The 18,346-nt window shown below is 45.3% G+C and overlaps 1 protein-coding gene across 2 annotated transcripts in view; it reads right to left on the bottom strand.

The window, feature by feature from the left end:
- PKP1 (plakophilin 1) overlaps positions 1 to 18,103 on the bottom strand; it is a 206,730-nt gene extending 188,627 nt beyond the window's left edge. The window contains exon 1 of one of the 2 annotated variants that reach the window (XM_078644195.1): positions 17,694 to 18,103. In XM_078644195.1, coding sequence (XP_078500321.1) covers positions 17,694 to 17,901 — 208 coding nt within the window. In that variant the 5' untranslated portion in view covers positions 17,902 to 18,103. The remainder of the gene's footprint in view (positions 1 to 17,693) is intronic. The other variant, XM_078644196.1, reaches the window with a different exon arrangement.
- Positions 18,104 to 18,346: the final 243 nt, after the last annotated feature.

Genomic DNA, 18,346 nt, shown 5'->3' on the forward strand with positions numbered 1-18,346 from the left:
GCTAGAATCAAGAGAACTGCGGTTAGAGTTTTTTTTATTCAACCTGCAATCTTTGGAATAGATTAACCACACATCTCAAAAGTCAGACCAATTTCCTCTGTTTCCATAAGCAGTTAAAAACTAGGCTGTTCCCACTTCTATTATAACTCTCAGGGCTTTCTCTTTGCTTCCAGGTGGACATAGATAATGCAAGCGCCATGACACCCCTGGGCAATTGTGTGCTCTAGAAATATTCAAATCAATCAATCAAATAAAATCCCTTTTGTCATTTAGAACCCCTTCCCCCTCTGGGTATAATCACCTCTTCGGGCACTGTGAAGTCAAAACTTACAGAACAACACTTTCATTAGATTGTTCTTCTGAAAGAAAACAGGTTTGTGTCCAAAGAGGTATTCAGAAGTGAACACGCCCTTCCATACCATTGTGTCAGACTCCTTCCCTTCTGTAAGACCATGCAGAAGATGGGATGGGTGCTGGCATCCATACCAATTCATCCAGGGGCACTGGAGTGAGCCCTATCACAAATGTGACTTTTTTGGTGGTGGTTTTTAGCAAAGAGGTCACCTATTAACTGAACTTAAAGAGCGCACTGAACCTCACATTTTCTACAGCTGATTCCACTAATGAAAGAGAGTTTTGGTTACCGGTGAAGAGATTATTTCATGTGGAAGGTTATCCAAAGTATGTCAAACCTTTGAGCTATCAATTTGATAGTCACCCGGTCGGTGTGATTATTCTACATGGGCTTTGAGCTCTTTTCAACAAAGACCTCACATTCTGCATGGCTATCAGCCTTCACCAGCACTAGACACTGCAATTACTGCTGTGGAAGTCAAACAGGGAGACAGATCAATGGTTTCTGAGAGAGAAAACAATGGAAGTGAAGAAAATTAAGAGAGGTATTTTGCCTAGCGAGAGGAAGGGATTGATTGTAGCGAAAATAAATTTTGTGAAGAAAATCCACCGATAATTGCTTTCCACCATTCTGTCTGCCACAATAAATGGAGTTGCTCTTTTCGCATGAAGAAAATAAATGCATGGATGTCTGACAAACCAAGTAACTGCTACTAACTGGTTGACATTGTTAAATTTTTCATATATTGTAGTACACACGGTTTAGAAAAGCACCTTAATATATTTGTTTATTGCTGCTTTGTTACAGTGCAGGTTGCTCTCATGACGAGGATTAACTTTAATCCTTCCATCAAGCCAGTCTGCGCTTGGACTTGCCTTCTACGCTAGGACATGTTCCAGGGACTTGCTTTGTGTCTTCCCAACTTAGCTTTGTTGAGTTCCTTGAAGTTTATCTATTTGCAAACAAATATGATTTGTCAATGTATTTTGATTCACTGCATCATGTCATCTGCCTTCCAAGTTGTGGTTTTTCAAAACTGATGATTCTGAAGGGAGTGTTGGGTCCAATGACCTTCCCACCACCCCATGTGCGTGAGTTGTTACTCATGTATTAACGGTTAACGTGTCTGGGTGTAGTCCTTGTTTGATCCGTGGGAGAGTCGGTTTGCAAGTTCTTGTCAGCAAGTTTCTACATGCGTGAGGTTGCTGAGGCTGCTATGGCTAACCAATATTCCATTCATTATGTTAGATGGCGGGTTACATTTGGTAGGCTACAGTCAGCTGAAGTTCACCAAATGTTAAAAGTGAACTGGTTAAACTTGTTCTAGAACCAACAGGAAGATTCCATATGTCGACGAGGTGTTAAATATTTCATTAACATTTCTGAAGTTGGTATTGCTGTGGATGCAGAAGATGGTGGTGGAGTGCTGTTGCCTGTAAAGTTGTTGATGCACTGGGTTAAAGGAAGGGCGTATATATATATCCTCAAAAGAACCCATATGGATGAGCTCAGAGATTGGGATGCCCCACCTGGAATCTCACAGTTTGGGACTAAATGGTGACTTGGAAAAGGTAATCACTGAAGTGGCAAGTTTTAAGCTTATTTAATGGAGGAATTTCCAAAAGTATTGAATACTGAAATACAATAACCTTCAAATACAGAACAATTTAAAAGTTAACTTCTACCAGAAGAACCTTTTTTAAAGGATTCCCTTGTCTTCTGGTATGATATGAGGATTTGTAGAGCATGCTAGCACCTTGGAGTGTATCCTGGAGCTGAGCAGGTGTGTGACTAACCGCACCTGAGGAGCGTGGTGGAGGCTCTGATGTGTAGTGGCAGGTTGTTCCAGGCTTTTGGCGTGATGTAGCTGACAAGGACCGACTACCTGATCTGGTACTGTGTATGCGTGGATTGTGTGCAAAAAGTAGTCCAGCCGAGCTGAGTTATCTGGGTGGATTTAGAAGAGATGAGGCTATTGAGGTTTGCTAGGCCTCTTTTATGAAGTGCTCTATAGGTGTGTGAGGAGTTTGACCTCTGCTTGTTTGTGCACTGGAAGCCAATAGAGCCTCTTGAGGTGTGGTTCAATGTGTGTACAGTGTGGAAGTTTTAGTGTAATTCTTGCAGCCAGATTCTGAATGGTTTGCAGTTGCCTGGGGAGTGGTTTGCTGATCCCAGCATAGAAGGTGCTCTCATAGTCCAACTTGCTAGTGATGCAGACATGGGTGTTGGTTTTACATGTACTGGTTGGGAGCCATTTCAAGCTTTTTCTCAGCATCTTCAGGGTGAAAAAGCATAAGGCAATCACACCATTGACTTGAGCGGTCACGTTTTATTTTAAGAGTTTTATATAGCGCTGGCTAGACCCGGAGGTATCAGAGCGCTTTACATGATGTTCCACAAAATTACAAAATTACATCAGTTACAATTTACATCAGTTGCTAGACAAACATTACACGAGCATGGAAGACGAGATAAGTGAAAGTGTAGAGGGGAAGGGGTTAGAGTAAAGGGGTAGTAGGGAGATAAGGCGGAGAGACGAAGTAAAGACTGACCAAAGTCCGGCTGGGTAGGTGACGGTCAAGGGGGAAGTCCCAAAACCCAACTCCTCTATAGCAATCAGGTAGCTCCACCGGGCATTGGCCAATTAGCTAGGTCTCAATGGGAAAACATTTAAAGAACATAGAGGGCGAAATAAATGGAGCATGGGGGTTAATGGGGTAGGGTAAAGGAGTAGGAGGGAGCATATGACAAAGACGCAGGAAAATCTGCCCAACGTTTAGCTGGGTAGGTGACGGCCGAGGGGGAAAGTCCACAGCCCATCTCCTCTTTAGCTATCAGGTAGCTTCCCCGGGCATCGGCCAGAAAACTAGGTCTCCACTGTCACTAGTCAAAGACAAAAACATGTAATGAGCATAGAAGACTAGGAAATAGAGAGAAGGAAGGGAAAGGGATAGGGTAAAAGGGGTAGGAGGGAGATACGACAGAGACAAAGGGAAAATCTGCCCAAGGTCCGGCTGGGTAGGTGAGGGCCGAGGGGGAAGTCCACAGCCCATCTCCTCTATAGCTATCCAGTAGCTCCACCGGGCATCGGCCAAATGGCTAGGTCTCCATGGAAAAAAATTTAAAGAGCATAGAAGATGAGATGAAAGGAGCGTAGAGGGAAAGGGGGTTAGGGTAAAGAGGTGAGAGGTGTGAGGGAGGTACGACGGAGAGACGAAGTAAAGGCTGTCCAAAGTCCGGCTGGGTAGCTGCAGGTTGAGGGGGAAGTCCACAACCCATCTCCTTTATAGCTATCAGGTACCTCCACCGGGCATCGGCCAGATAACCAGGTCGCTTGCTGTCAATGATGATCCTGTTGTTCTTAGTAAGGGAGGTGTAGATAGGTCCTAGGTCAGCCAGTCACCAACTGGCGTCTCATGGAGATGGGTTCTTTCCGTAGATCACAACCTCAGTCTTGTTGAGTTTAAGGCATTTGACCCCCATCCAGTCAGAGACTTTGGTCATGCAGGCGATGAACTTGTTCCGGTACTTGTCTGAGAGAGACTGTATGGGCCACGTGTCATCCGAGTAGGAGAAGACATTAAAGTTGTGGGGGCAGATGATGCTAGCAAGGGAGATCATATTTGTGTTGAAGAGGGTCGGACCCAGTGAGGATCCTTTCGGTGCTTGACGAATGAGGTTGTGGGTATCCAAGGGGTAAAGGGCCAAGCAGAGTAAGTATGCCATGATGGAAGCAAAGGTCTAATGAGGCCCAGAAGTGGATGGAATGCATGGTGGTGGTAGTTTCTTCTATGGTGATGTCTGGCCAAGTGGATGTAGTTGCTTCCTTGAACATGACAGGCTCTCTTGCTGAGAGTTTATTCGAGTGTAGCTAAGTGTTATAGTTGTCATGCATGGAGGTTATATTGCTACAGAAGAGCTACGAGAGTTGGTTTCAGAGGTCCTTTGAGGTTGTGGCACTGTGTTCAGCGGCTGATGGCAAGGTGAAATCTTACTTGATGGCGAAGATCTCTTTGCTACTGTTGGTGTGGGCATCTATGCGGTCTGTGAGTATGGAGCGTTTGGTGGTCCGGGTCTGTTGATGGTAATGCCTGGTTGTAACACCCGCCTTCAACCTTTATCAACGCCAGAGACTGATGAAGCTGTTTTCATCTATTTCCTCCACATCAAATGTATTCTAGATTCATGCACACGACTCCTGATTTAAGAGAAAGACTCTTTTTATGGAACATTGAGATGCCTGATTTCAGAAAGAGGTTTTAATTTTAGGCTTGTGATTTTCTATTTTAATGGTAAACTCCAGAACTAGGACCCTGTTGGGATAGGAATTTTCCCTCATGGTGAACGAGCTTGTACACCTACCAGGAATACACAAGAAACTGGTATCCTGACATATATTTTGGCCCGGCCGTCATGCTAATGTAGCGTGTGTGCAGAAGTCCAGATCTGTTCCTGGTAATACAAGGTTCTGAACTTGTTCTGGACCCAGAAGGGGTGCCACAAGCATAGTTTGCTCTGGACTACTGTCCATTTTTTTTTTAAACTCGTGCTTGAAGTGAGCCCTCCATTGCTACTTGGTGCGAGCCATCACCTTGCACAAAATCTGTGTCTGGAGAACAGCCTGAGAATAACATGAAAGAGTACCAACCCAAACCCGTCTTGAAACCTTCAACAATGGATCCACATCCCCTGTATGCAAAATGTGTATATTAAGTGGGATCCGAACAACCCCCATTTGTTCCAGTTCCAGGTTTTTTTTACCTAGGTATGGAGTGCTCTGCAGAGCACTTAAAGATGTGTTGTGAAACCAGGGCTGGTGTCTACCTAACAGCCAGTCTCTCAGGGATGACGGGATGTCACCTGACGTTTGCACTTTCTACTGGAGGTGCGATGGGTCTGCTTGAAGTTTTTTGAAGCCTGCCTGTCTACTGAGAGAGGGAATGGGTGTGGCAGGAGGAGAAGCCCAGCATGTTCCTAGAGTCAGGAGCACCCACAGGCTGAAGCAAGGAGTAACCCATTTCCTGAAGGGGTTGTCTTCCCCAGTTGCTCAGTGCAGTTTCTGTGTCAGCGGCATTAGACTGTACCAGGACAAATACCTTGTGTTGCCGGTAGTTTGCCAAAGGGTAGGGAGACTGGTGCTGCCATTGCCAAAGCGTTGAGTGAAATTGGTGTCTTGGTCAAAGCCGGAAGCCCTGATTGACTTGGAGACTGGAAACAGCCAGAAATAAATCATGGTGTGGGATTCAGCCTGAATGCCACAACTGTCACAACAGAACACCTTCCTACAGCTGGTCTGCATGGATACCACAACTGAAGACAAGTGTTGCCACACAGATATACCTCACCAATTGCCCCAGAGAACTTTGTTCTGCCGCTGTGAGGGTGGAACCATGAACTGCATCTGCTACCCTGCCGAACTGCTAGAATACACAGGAGGTAAAATGGGGAGCTTAGCCTGCACTGTGGATAATAGACTAAACGTGCCGAGATGTGTCGACGGTGCATGCCAAGGCTTTTTTTGCCATCTGTACCTTCACCTAATCTTGTTTAAACTCAAAGTGTGCAGAGGACTGTAGACTTGGAATTTTGACCATAGTCAGAGGAAGGGGAAGCTTAGAGAATACCGGAAACAAGGATGTGTAGCACCTCACTGTTTTACGCAACGTAGTATTTTGTTCCACTTTGTGATTTAAACACGTTCTTTTTACATACAACATAAGCACTGGGGCAGGCTATGTTAACTTGGCAATTCGTTTTGTTTTGCAATCTGAGCTCTTGCACAACCTCCTTCAAGAAGCCTGTAACTGCTCGCCCCGCCACCATAGTAGAAGTAGAATGAACCTCGTTGGCAAATGACCTCAACCATCATGGTTGGGTGCCAATAGCCCCTATCGCCCCTGTGCATCCCCACTATGCCCCCATCCCAAACCGGGTCTAGCAGACCCCCTATAAAAGTTTCACTGTCGATGACAGAAACACCTAATCCTGTAAAAATATTACAACAATTTCGGAGCATTTCAGGATTAACCTGTGGAATGATTGCTAATACCAAAATGATCAAAAGTCTACTTTTTCAGCACAATTCTTACAGCGACAGCTTTGACATTTGCGCAAACCTTCAAAGTGTGTGGTATTTGCAACACACCCCTGTGTAATGCCTGGAAATATTTATAATGCTTTGGACTAGGAATATAGATCTCTTTTAGCTCTCCAATGGCTTAATCCAACATTGCAAAAGACCCCTAAGGAGCAAAACTCCCAAATCAAGAGTAAGTCCCTGAATTTAAGAAGAAACCAGATTTTAGATAAAAACTGGTGATCTAAGTTCACGACTCAGATATTTTAAATTGTTTACCTCTTTCCCTATTAAACATAATACATCCCTTCAATAAAAAGCAGTCGTTGATCAAGAAGTGACCCCTTGTGAATCTTATTTGACATTTTAAGTTTTTGCAAAAATGTACTAAGTACAACGAATGCCATTTGCTTTCATAACTCTCAAGCATGTATTCACTCTCCCAGCCATGAACAACTACCGTAACCTGATCAGCTTCCTGCCACTCCCACTTCAGCAGTCTCACTCTGATATCTGCCATGTAGGTGAATACAGGTAACAAGATAATGGGAGTGAGAACCCTCTTTGATAAACTCAGTTTCGGTGATATTTCCACTTCCATTCAGAACTCGAGCCCTTCCTGTTTCTCTTGTAAGACATACATGCAGACAGTCTCTCTTCTCCAACATGTCTCATTGCCCCGAATAAAAGTGTGTGCATTTTAAAACAAATGGAAAGTTATCCTGGTCAGTACATTTTAAATGTTCACTGTTCACTGTCGCTTAGTACATAAAACATGCGGGATTTCTCTTAATAGAAATATTTTTTATGTGCACACATGCATACATTTCGATATCAGCCTCTTCATGCTCATTATTTGTGTAAATGCTCAGGTAATACAGTAATCAAGATGGAATTAAATGATTTCCTTGGAAAAAAGAGCTTTGCATTGGCATGGGCAGATTTCGCGTACCAGAACTCCACGGTGTGACCAAAAAGCTTTGCTGCGATAGGCAGAGTTTCACAAGTGGCGGAGTGCGTTAGGTTGCACCTTTGCACTGATTTTTAGACCCGGGTGTTTGTCCTGCACTGAAAAATCAGCACAAACAGCACCATGAGCAGCACAAGAGGTCGCTACTTCTTTGTGCCACTCGAGTAGATAGATGTTCTACTTGAGCGGCAACTTCCTCAACACGAATGGAAGGTTTCTCAAAGCAAGAAGTAGAGGCCACCTACACCGGCCCGCATTGAGAAATTGTGCAGGGAGTTGGTCTGGAGTAAGATTTTCCTAGTTCACGCTCGCCAACTTAACATTGGAAAGCGAGAGTGAGGAAAGAATTCCGCTGAATGGTGCAGTTTTTTTAAACTCTGCACGCTACGTGGGGGACAGAGTGGCAAAAACTCAGGAAACTCTGCGATTGGAGAGAAATTTCACACCCAGGCCTGGTTTTGCAGCCTCATATCGCCTACCAGACCACAAAAATGTCTGGGTGGTCCAGGTTACAGGGATGGCCTTGCTTCCAACTGGCCTACTTTCTAATGTTGCTTACTACAGAACAGTCTCAGTGAACACACAAAACAAACACTTAATCGCAAGTACATGGGCAGAATGTAATTCAGGGTTTACTTGACAGTTTGACCTTTGTGATCAAATCCAAACACACAGGTACATACCTGTAGGAACACAATGCGCTACCTGTTGATTTTTGGTTATGTTCATGAGGGATTGATATTCTTGTCTCTGCTTCCTTGTATCAACAATTTACAACAAGAGGTGGTGATGGACAGAGTCTCTGAATTAAGCAGAGTACTCTCACCCAGTCAAGAGATCAGGGCTAGATCCAACACAGTTTTTTAGCTCATTGCACCATCCCAGTTTCAGAACCTGGCTGTATGCAAATTAGTCTGTCCCTGGCCCAGTGACAGACTAATTTGCATATAGCCAGGTTCTGAGCTGGGATGGGGCAGTGAGATAAATAACGGTGATGGATCAAGCCCTGATCTTTGGACTGGGTAAGAGTGGTCTGCTCAATTCAGACACTCTGTTCATCACCACCCCCTTTTCTGTATCGTTTTTGGCCACTATAGGTGTGGCAGGGTATACTCAGACATGAGTCCCTTTCTCACTGCTCCATCAGGATTCAAGCAAGCCGGGCCGAAGAGGCTGAAATGCCAGAAACCGGTCCCCGGTAGCTGGTCTCTTTTCTGGTGAAGAATTGGCTTGGTAGTTTGGTCTGCCCTGTTCCCATGATGCACTGGGCCAGGGACAGACTAATTTGCATATAGCCAGGTTCTGAGCTGGGATGGGGCAGTGAGATAAATAACGGTGATGGATCAAGCCCTGATCTTTGGACTGGGTAAGAGTGGTCTGCTTAATTCAGACACTCTGTTCATCACCACCCCCTTTTCTGTATCGTCCTTGTATCAACAAGCAATTTCAGCTATTTTCCAGAAAAGCATCAACAGGCGAGTAACAGGCTCCATATAATCGCCATCAATGTGTTGCCTTATCAATAAAGCAGCAGCATGCATGTATAAGTAATCTCATGATATCTATTCTTCTTTATGGAGCCATACGTTAACTACGTTATTTCGCCCTTGGTGTAAAGTAGGCACACTCATACATGCTGATATCAACTTATTTTAAGGTTCTTTAAAACAGCAGGTGTAAATGTGGGAGGAGTCCAAATGTTTGTGCTCTCTGTAATTCATGATTGTAGCAAATTTCTATTATTCTTGTAGTCCCGTAGCTTAGTGGTCTGGACTGAGGAGGCTTTTCTTTTGGCATGGGATTTGTTGAAGGAAGGGACGGACAGGAAAGCTGCCAGCCTAGACTGAGAAGCTCTAATATTGGTGGTAGGTTTGGAGTTTTTCCTGAAGGAACGAGGGACATGGCAAGGAATGGTATGAAAGCCATGCACATTTCTTGGCATGCACATTGCTTTGAAAGTGATATGTCTTGCCACAGGTAGTTAGTATGGATACTGAAGTTCTGTCTAAATACACTAACTAGCATTAAGGGTAAGAAGCAGTGCTTAATTTGAGCCAGTAGTTTCCAGTGCTCTGCACCAACACTTAATCATCAACACCAGCGCTTTTCGTGCAGCACCAGTTAAGGACACATTCATTTATGATAGGCACGGGGACATTACGTGATTTGCTTAGAATCACAGGATGTTCAGCCGACGCCGAGACTCAAACCCGGTTCCCAAGCTCCGAAATTGGCAGCTCTGGCCATTACACCATCTCCTCTCCATATTTCCATGATTAGCAGTTGGTTCTGATTTAATCAGCGCTAACAGGAAAAATAGGTTGGTGCAAGCTGCCTCCTGAAGAGAGCCCTGGCATGTATTTCTTTACAAATTAACCACTGGGAAGAAGTGTTCTCACTGCTGCATTTCATATGACAAAGAGCCACCTAATATAAGAACCTCTGGAGAGTTAAGTTGTGTCACACCTCACAATGGATTTTATGTGAAAATTGGAAGTTCATGTCATGTGTTTATCTCCTTTATTGAACTCTGATTGAAGCAAACTAAAAGCAACCATCACGGTAGTAACAGAGCCATCCAATCCTCAGCATTCTGACCAGTGTGAAGTACTGCCTCTCTTATTGCTGCTCCCACAGAGATCAAGCCGACAGCTTCCTTTATTAAACAGCAGAGGGCCGAGCCCTGGAGCAGACCCTTGTATCGTGATTTACTTTATGCTGCAGAGAGATACATGATCAACAGCTAAGGAAGCCCTGGTCCTTCATTAAATTGAACAGTTTGAGGTAGTGCAGGAGCAGAAAAAGAGCAAGTAAAAGAGAGCACAGACAGTTGACATGCAAACTTTGCAAAGCATGAGCTGATGAGATTCAAGTTTCAGCCAGACATAGAACACGTGCAGCACATGCACGAAGGAGAACATAGTATTCCCTCACACGCTGGGTTGCAGTAGTATAACCTTACAAGTACAGCACAGGTAGGAACCGTACATGGATCCTTTTAATTTGCTGTGATGAGCATGGCAGCAGCAATGTAGGTTTCCCTCATGCAAAGAAGTAAACACACAATAACTCCCAGTCAACACTAAACATGCAGCAATTTCTAGCCAAGAGACATACTCCTCTCGTTGTAGAATTCCCTGTACTCCGGGGAGAAGCTCTTGATCCCACACAGACGACAATCCCCAGTAGCTCAGGTGCACACCCATTTCAGGGGTTTCGTTTGACGATTCTCTGCAGGTGTTATCAACAGAGGCATGTTCTATTAGAGAGGTGAGATACTATCAGCCCACTGCAATCCGAGCAAAAAGTTACTTACTTTCAATAATCTGCTCAACGTGTATGGCAAGCTGCCATCGCCCAATATTCTGCCATCTCGTTTATTCTACAAAGACAGATCAGAGGCATGTCTAACAAACCGGATTCAATGTAGCTCTGGCTCAGCAACTCACCAATACAATCTTGTAACATGGTGAAATGTCATGCACTTTCCTTCAACTTGCAACCACGTGTGAGACTCCCAAATTAACCGATATAACTAGAGAGCTATTGCTGCCAGGGATCCAGTTTCCCTTAACCTTTCTCTAAAACCTAAACTTTCCAAGGCTCAGACAATATAGCCATATTAGAACTAAATCATGTACCCACAAACCTACATGGTCCATGGCTTCTGACTATGAAGCCATCAATTTCCGTTGAACACCCCTTACCCCAATTTGGTAACATCCAGTGCTTCCATTACACAAACAAGATAGCTACATAAAAAGTTGCATATTCCATTTACCATAATCCCTGTTTCTCCTCCTAGCCTGGTAATAAACAAAGCCTCTTTGGGCCAGGCAATATGGTTACCTTAGTCTATCCCTTCGCCAGCGGAATGATCAATTGAGCTATGGCAAAGCACAACCAATAATGGCCCTTTGTAATTTCCAACAACCCATGTCAATGCATGACCGAACCTGAAATGCTCATTTTCACGTTCACAACGAACACATCCTACATTCCCAGCACTTGCCATCTTTTGAAGAGCGTCCAATCTTACTGCCACTCATGACAATTTGAATCCCCCAAACAATACCCACCGTTCCACTGCACCAACTGCATTATAGCGGGGTTGACTCTGTACAAGAACAATGACTACATTCATACACATGCCGCAGACAAACGACACAGTTTATTCTTAATGCGGGCATGCCTAATTTTTATGGAGTCAAGCCTTAGTTACATTCATTGCACCAACAAAGTGTTGTGCAATGTTTCATAAAACATGTTGGTACATCTCCACTGTGCTGCAGTCTTGGCACTGCCAGCGGTTGGCGGCCTTGGCAGGGAGCTACCCACTGTCTCTGCTTGCACATTGTCTCTAGGGTGAAATGCCTTGATTGAGAGCTGGTGAAGTGCCTAGACTGAAATTGCTGTTTTACATTTCTATGCTCCACACCCTTGAGGTGTTTTGTACACATACGTCAAGCAGATCTACTCTGGAAAAGCTTCTATGTGCTGCAGAAAAGAGAAGCATGCTTCCCAGGGTGGGAGAAACATGAGCGCTATAGGCCTGTCGGCAGACTCCACCCTCGAAGGGCACCGTACATTGTCTGTTGTTGCGTCACTCCATCTCATGTTGACCGGCTAGAGCTACTGCTCGTCCCAGCTTGGGCAGCTGGATGTGATGCACAATGTGAAATAACATTGGAAAAGATTGATTTTCTCAGCAAGTTGTTTTCAGAAACGTATATTTTCTTGAACTCCCCTGACCATGAGCAGGCCGGGAGCAGTCAGGCACTCCAGACACTGAAGGGTATTTTATGGTAGCTCCATACAGAATTTGCCACCTGAAGCATGGAGCGTGGAAGGTGTTGGAAAAATGTAAGGGGGTGCAAATGTATTTTTTTTACCAGCAAATTTCAGAATCTTCCACTTTCAAAAAAAAGACTGCAAAGTTTCATGTTTGCCCTCATATGTGCCAAGGTTTTTTGTGCATTACGAAATAATGTTCACTGGTTGTGTGATAGTTGTCCTGCAAATGTGAACAGGTGAAATAATTTGCAAACTACCGACTTGCAGAATTTATCACAGATCTTCATGAAGATTTAACAAAAATTCACACACCCCTAGGGAGAATCCGTAGCTGCACGCCGTTCTCGATCACTATCCGCGCGAGATCTCTCATCCCCACGTCAGAATTCATACCTGCGAGTCACATTCGGCACAGATCCAGCGGTGCTCCAGGCCCGAGAGCGGAACGGCGCATCCTCCATGACGCAACAGAGCGTGACTGGCTGTTTACGCGGCTTGTGGTGTTGCAGGAGACGCGGTTTATCGTCAAAGTGTGTACACTTGACCAAACTACGTGACCCAGGAAAAGCGAAACATATCTCGGCTTCGGTGAGCTCTTATCTGCTAACCTTGGGAGGGAGTGCTAAGACATAGAACATGCCACCCACAGTAATCGTAAAGCGCCGGATGGAAACAATAAACGTGCAGCGAATCCTTCCGACATCTTGGCGAGTATGTGGTCAGTTGATGTTGTGTGGGTGTGGATGTTTCTGTAAGCAGAAGGGCATGCCGAGGCGTCTGAAGCGTGTGATGAAACTCAAGTCAGACAAGTAGGTGAGATCACTGCAGATGTGAAATGGAGACATTCTTTCCAGATGGCGATAGTGGAATGTATAGAAAAGCATTTCTTGGGCGAGAAAAGGCCTCTGCATCCTACGTTGAGATTCAGTGAGTGCTTAGTGGTGGTGAATAGTGTGAGTGAGTGAGTGTAGCGTCAGTGGTGCAAGCGTAGGGTGAACAATGTGCAGATGTGAGTTTCGGGTGAGCTGCATGAATGCAACGTGAGGGGAAATCCCATGTGAGTATTGGGTGAGATGAGTGCATGCAGAGTGACATGAGTGAGTGCAGGTTGGTGTGAGCAGTGTAAATGCATGGTGAGTGGTGTGCCTGTGTGATGCAGGATAAACGGCAAGAGGGAAGGGTGATCTGTGAGAGTGACAGGTGAGTGCATGGTAAGTGGAGTTAGTGCAGAGTGAATGGTGTGTCCCTATGACTTCTGGTAGACTATTTTCTCCGTGTGAAGGCATGATAAACAGAGAGTGCCTGTATGAATGCAGGCTGAGAGGTTTGTCTGTGTGAGTGCAGGGTGATAAAAGGAAGTGCAGGGTAAGTGGCGTGACTCCAGGATGAGTGCTGTGCTTGTTTGCATGGTTTGAGTGGAGGGCGAGTGATGTGCCCGTGTCAGTGAAGGGTGAACTGTATGAGTGACAGGAGAGCCCATGTGAGTGCAGAGTGAGCGATGTGACAGTGTGAGAGTAGGGTGAGAGGAATGACTGCTGAGTGAGAGATTTGACATATGAGTTTGGGTGCAGGTGAAAGTGCAGAGTGGGAGGAATAAATGCATGGTGAGTGATGTGCTTGTTTGAGTGAGATTGTAGAGTGAGCAGTGACAGTAACATGAGTAAAGTGTCACATGAGTGCCGGGTGAGCGGTGTGCTTGTGTGAGTGCAGGGTAAAAGGAGGATGAACGGTGAGAGTGCAGGGTTACAGTGTGAGTGAAATGTGATCGCTGTGAGTGTAGTGTGAGTGGTGAAAGTGACAAGCGAGTGGAGTGTCATGTACGGGCAGGGTGAGTGGTGTGCTCGTGTGAGTGCAGTGTAAGAGGAGGGTGAATGGCATGAGTGCATGGTGAGCAGTGTGAGTGCAGTGTGATCGCTGTGAACGCAGGGTGAACATGAAAGTGAAGAGTGAGCATTGAGAATGAGGAGGGAATTGTCTGAATGCAGAATGTATTCCATTACACCTGGAGTAACTTAGCATTGTATTGACGGCTGGCGTAGTGTTTCAGATATAAGTTAAACTATTGCGATTAAGTCTAGTTGGAGACTTGGAAGTAGGTTATTTGGAATCTAAAGATGCCGCAATTATTTGAAGGAGCTCCAATATGTGTGCTCTGGACTCTGTGTTGGGAGTGCGCTCCCAAGATGGTCCTCTCTTGCCTCTCGCTGTGTTATTGTCAGGACCTAGGTCTGACCTTGATTTCAGAGAGTGACATGCGCATGAATGAGCCCTGTGGTCTCACCCTCACTGGTGACATTTTAAGCCCATGAGAAATGCAACATAAAAGGGATTGGTAGTTTGAGTTTCAATTCAGGGGTGTCGACTCTTTTTGTAAACCCCCAAAGAGTAGTTATGGACATCATTGTTGGCATAGGCACTGGTGAGCCAGAAAGTGAGTGAGGTTAGAGCAATGCTTAGCTTGTAAAATAACAAGTGCTGAGGCCTAAAGTTCTGCACAGAAGTCCCTGAATGGAGCTATCGAAAGTCGGAATCCTGAACATCAATGCTGTAGCCTTCATTCCAACTCATGCCTCTTTAATCCACCACCAGACACTCCCTGCCTCTTTAGTATATGTCTGCCAGAGTGAGGAACATTCGCAGCTCGGAGGTTTCAGACAAATGCCTATGCAGCGAGAAAGAGGATATGAAACACTTTATGTTGCTTTGGCACTATGGCAAGGTCAGGTCCAACACGAAAGCAAAGATCCTGCATAAAGAGCAGCTTGGTAAACAGAGCAGATCAAATATTATTTTTATTTAGTGACCTTACGAGGTCTACAACCAGAGCAACAAGCCTATATCTGAGGCTCCGCTGGAACATCCACAAAAAAACTTCAGGACGCGCAATAAGAACGTTTTCTGTGTTCATCCTACCTATGACCGTACTGTGAATAGTCCCGCCTGTTAGCCCAGAACCACTGCTTTACTCCTCTGACCTCGCAGGCCTTTCTCATTTGGGCCGAATTTTACCAAATATAGCGTTTTAAACTTGTTTTTAATCTATTTTAACTTTTATGCTGTGTTTTTAGATTGTTTGCGCAAAAGGCGCTATGTTTTGTACTATTGGCCAAAAGCACATTAAATAACCCTGTCTCTTTATATCACTCTTGGAAGGTCTTTTTCATCTCTGCTTTTCTTCATTTGCCTCTGTTTCCCATCTTTATTGTAACTATAATTGTATTTATATAGCGCTTACCACCCCTGAAGCACATTAGGCAAGTAGCACGCTACTCCGAAACCCAAGATTAGAGTTAAGTAGTTTGTACATTCGTATTTGTTTTCTTTGTGAATGAGTTGTGTTAAGTTTCTGCTCTTGAGTGTTTAGTAGTGTTTTGGGCAGGGATAGAGTGGTGGGAATGGATTATAAAGGAGGAAGTAGTACGTTATTGTTGGAAGTAGTGTACATGTGCATCTGTCAGCTAGACGAATTGGCTAAAAATGAGGGGGGAGTCTGATAAAGATGGTCAGGTGTATCAGACTTGGGTGCCTGTTAGTTGGGAGAATTGACTAAAAAGGAGGTGGAGGTTTGAGAAGGATGTCTGGGCGTTCATGGCAGTCAGAAAGATTTGAGATTGAGAGGAGTAGTTTTTTTTAACAAAACTGAAATTAATGTATACATACATACACATGGCAGTAAAGTTTTAGGGGCTGTAGTAAACACCTCTATATATATTTATACACATATGTGCATAGGAGTTATATTTGCATTGCACATGTCTCTTGTGGTGAAGTATGCTATTTTTTTGTACCAAATAAATGAATATAACTTACACATACATAGATAGATATGACACTTAGTAAAATTTTAGTAGCAGCCATAAATCCTGCATTCATACACACAAGGTGCAATATTTACATGGTCTTTTATACTCATGTATCTTGGGGTGCAATATAAATGTTTCCCCTTACATAAATGTATATGCTTATAACAGGAAGCACAGTCCAATGTATAATGACACATATATAAGAACAACCTCATCGCCATAATGTCAGAGGTATAGTTTGTCATGTCTGAGTATAAATGCGCTGTCCATGTATACGTGCATACACAGACATATATATGGGTGTGTGTTTTGTGTGTGTACTTATACAAATATGCACACACAGATATAGAAGCATTTTTTGAATATCTACAATCCTTTATCTTCCTCTTTCTTTCCCCCTTTATGTTTATGCTCTGGGAAAAAGTCTGTTTAGGAAAAATAAGAGCGGATCCCCAAAAATGAGTGCTGATGGGCGGCACCTGTGACCCCTGGGTCACATGACGCACTGGTTCAGAGTGAGCTAATGTATATACTTTACAAAGTCCTACAGATGAGCATGTGTAAGGCGCTGTCAGGGCAGCGTCTGGTGGGTGTATGAGTGCGTGTGTGAGTCAAAGCTACATTGCCACTGCCTGTGCGATAGCTGGTGTGTATTATTGTGTGCGTGGGCGCACGTGTGTTAGAGAAGCATAAGGCTGCCACTGACTGTGCAGAACCTGGAGGGTGCGTAGGAAACTTAACACTGTTACAGGCTGCCGGAGTTGGACCCTGGGTGTACACATACATGTGAGAAGGAAGCTTACAGTGCCTCTGTCGGTGCTGAGCCTTTACTGTGTGAGAGAAACGCGCACTGCCACTGCACATGCTGTGTTTGACGCTTACATTACTGCTGCGTGTGTTATACCTGCTCTCTACAGGACGGGCGCTTGCCCTGTCACTGCCCGTGCTTTCGCTGGTGTGTGTGCGTGCGTGAGTGTTTGTGGTGTATTGCAGCATGAGTGAAATAAATGTAGCGGTGGGGGGGTCTCAGCGCAGTTCTCATGAGTGAACCTCAGGTGATGGGGTTTAGTGGATAGGTCACCTGTAGGATTAGGAAGACCTGTGTTGTTATCCTGCCTGTCCTCACCTGACCGGATTGTGGGATCTACGCATGACTTGCCCGTATGTACTATTCAAGAAAAGGACAGGATGTAACAAGGATGCACAAGGTTTGAAAATAAGCAAGATGAAGATGATATCAAATGTAATCTAGTTCCTTGCCGCATAGTTTGGAAGCAGAAGACTGGCGTGGTCAAATGTAACTTAATTTCCTTCTCCGTCCCTCATTTCACAAAGGTGCTTTACTCGAAAACATTCGATAATTCGTCCAAAAGTTAGGTATGATGTAATAAACGGTAACACTAGCTTTAATGAATCAATTTGCGAGGTATCAGTAGCACCTACAACCAGGGCAGCGGCTCTATAATGCCAAACGTGTGGCAGCCTCAGCAGAGAGGCCCTGAACTGAATGAACACTGTCCCCTATTGAGAAGCTTTGACATTCACTGGTTGACAAGTGTGGGGAGCCCCACTGCTAAGGAGCACTTTAGACCTCCGTGCTCATCAGCCTGAGCAAGCGCTACAATGCAAAGTCTGGATCACGCGGCGAACGCCTAGAGGCGTTCTTGCTGGCAGTGGGCGCTATCTTGTTCTTACCTCGGTAGGAGGTGCCCAGAGTTGAGGACGCCGAGGAGCGGGGTTTCTGCCTCCTGACGGTCATCAGGACTTGTTCCTTGACCCGCTGGTCCCCTGACATGCCATTTATAAGCTTCTTGTCCGATGGCAGTGCCAGGGACGAGTCGTTCTGTCCCTGGAAAAATTCGTAGGCCAGGGCCGTCTTCATGTGAGCTGGAGAGGCGAGCATGACGTCCTGGTGCAGGGGGCACAGGCTCTATGAACAGGTGTGGACAGAAAGTTTCCAAAAAGAGATACAGGCAGCAACCAAAAATGGGCTCCTAAGGTCCAGAGCACAAGGGAACTTCCACTGCGTTCTTCTCCTGCTGGTGTTATGTGGCATGTGCACGGTGGAGCTCTGGCCACCCGCCCCACGCCCGGGTTATATATCCGCTCCCAGGCACCACCCACCCAGCAGGGCGCTGCACTAGCCCAGGGCTGCGGGAGGCGGGGCGGCGGCCTCTGACAGCGCCTGTCTGTTATTTATGACACAAGTGCTACAAGGCAATAAAAGGCCAGGTAAAGAGGGAGAAAGGTGGAGAGGGCGGGGCCAGCAGGGGAGGGGAACAGGGAGGGAGAGCCGGTGGAAGCCGAACTCAGGCTGAGTAATGGCAGGGCCGGGCCAGGGCTGCGCA

The sequence above is a fragment of the Lissotriton helveticus genome, chromosome 5_1 (genome assembly GCF_964261635.1).
Source record: "Lissotriton helveticus chromosome 5_1, aLisHel1.1, whole genome shotgun sequence".
Lineage (NCBI taxonomy): Eukaryota > Metazoa > Chordata > Amphibia > Caudata > Salamandridae > Lissotriton > Lissotriton helveticus.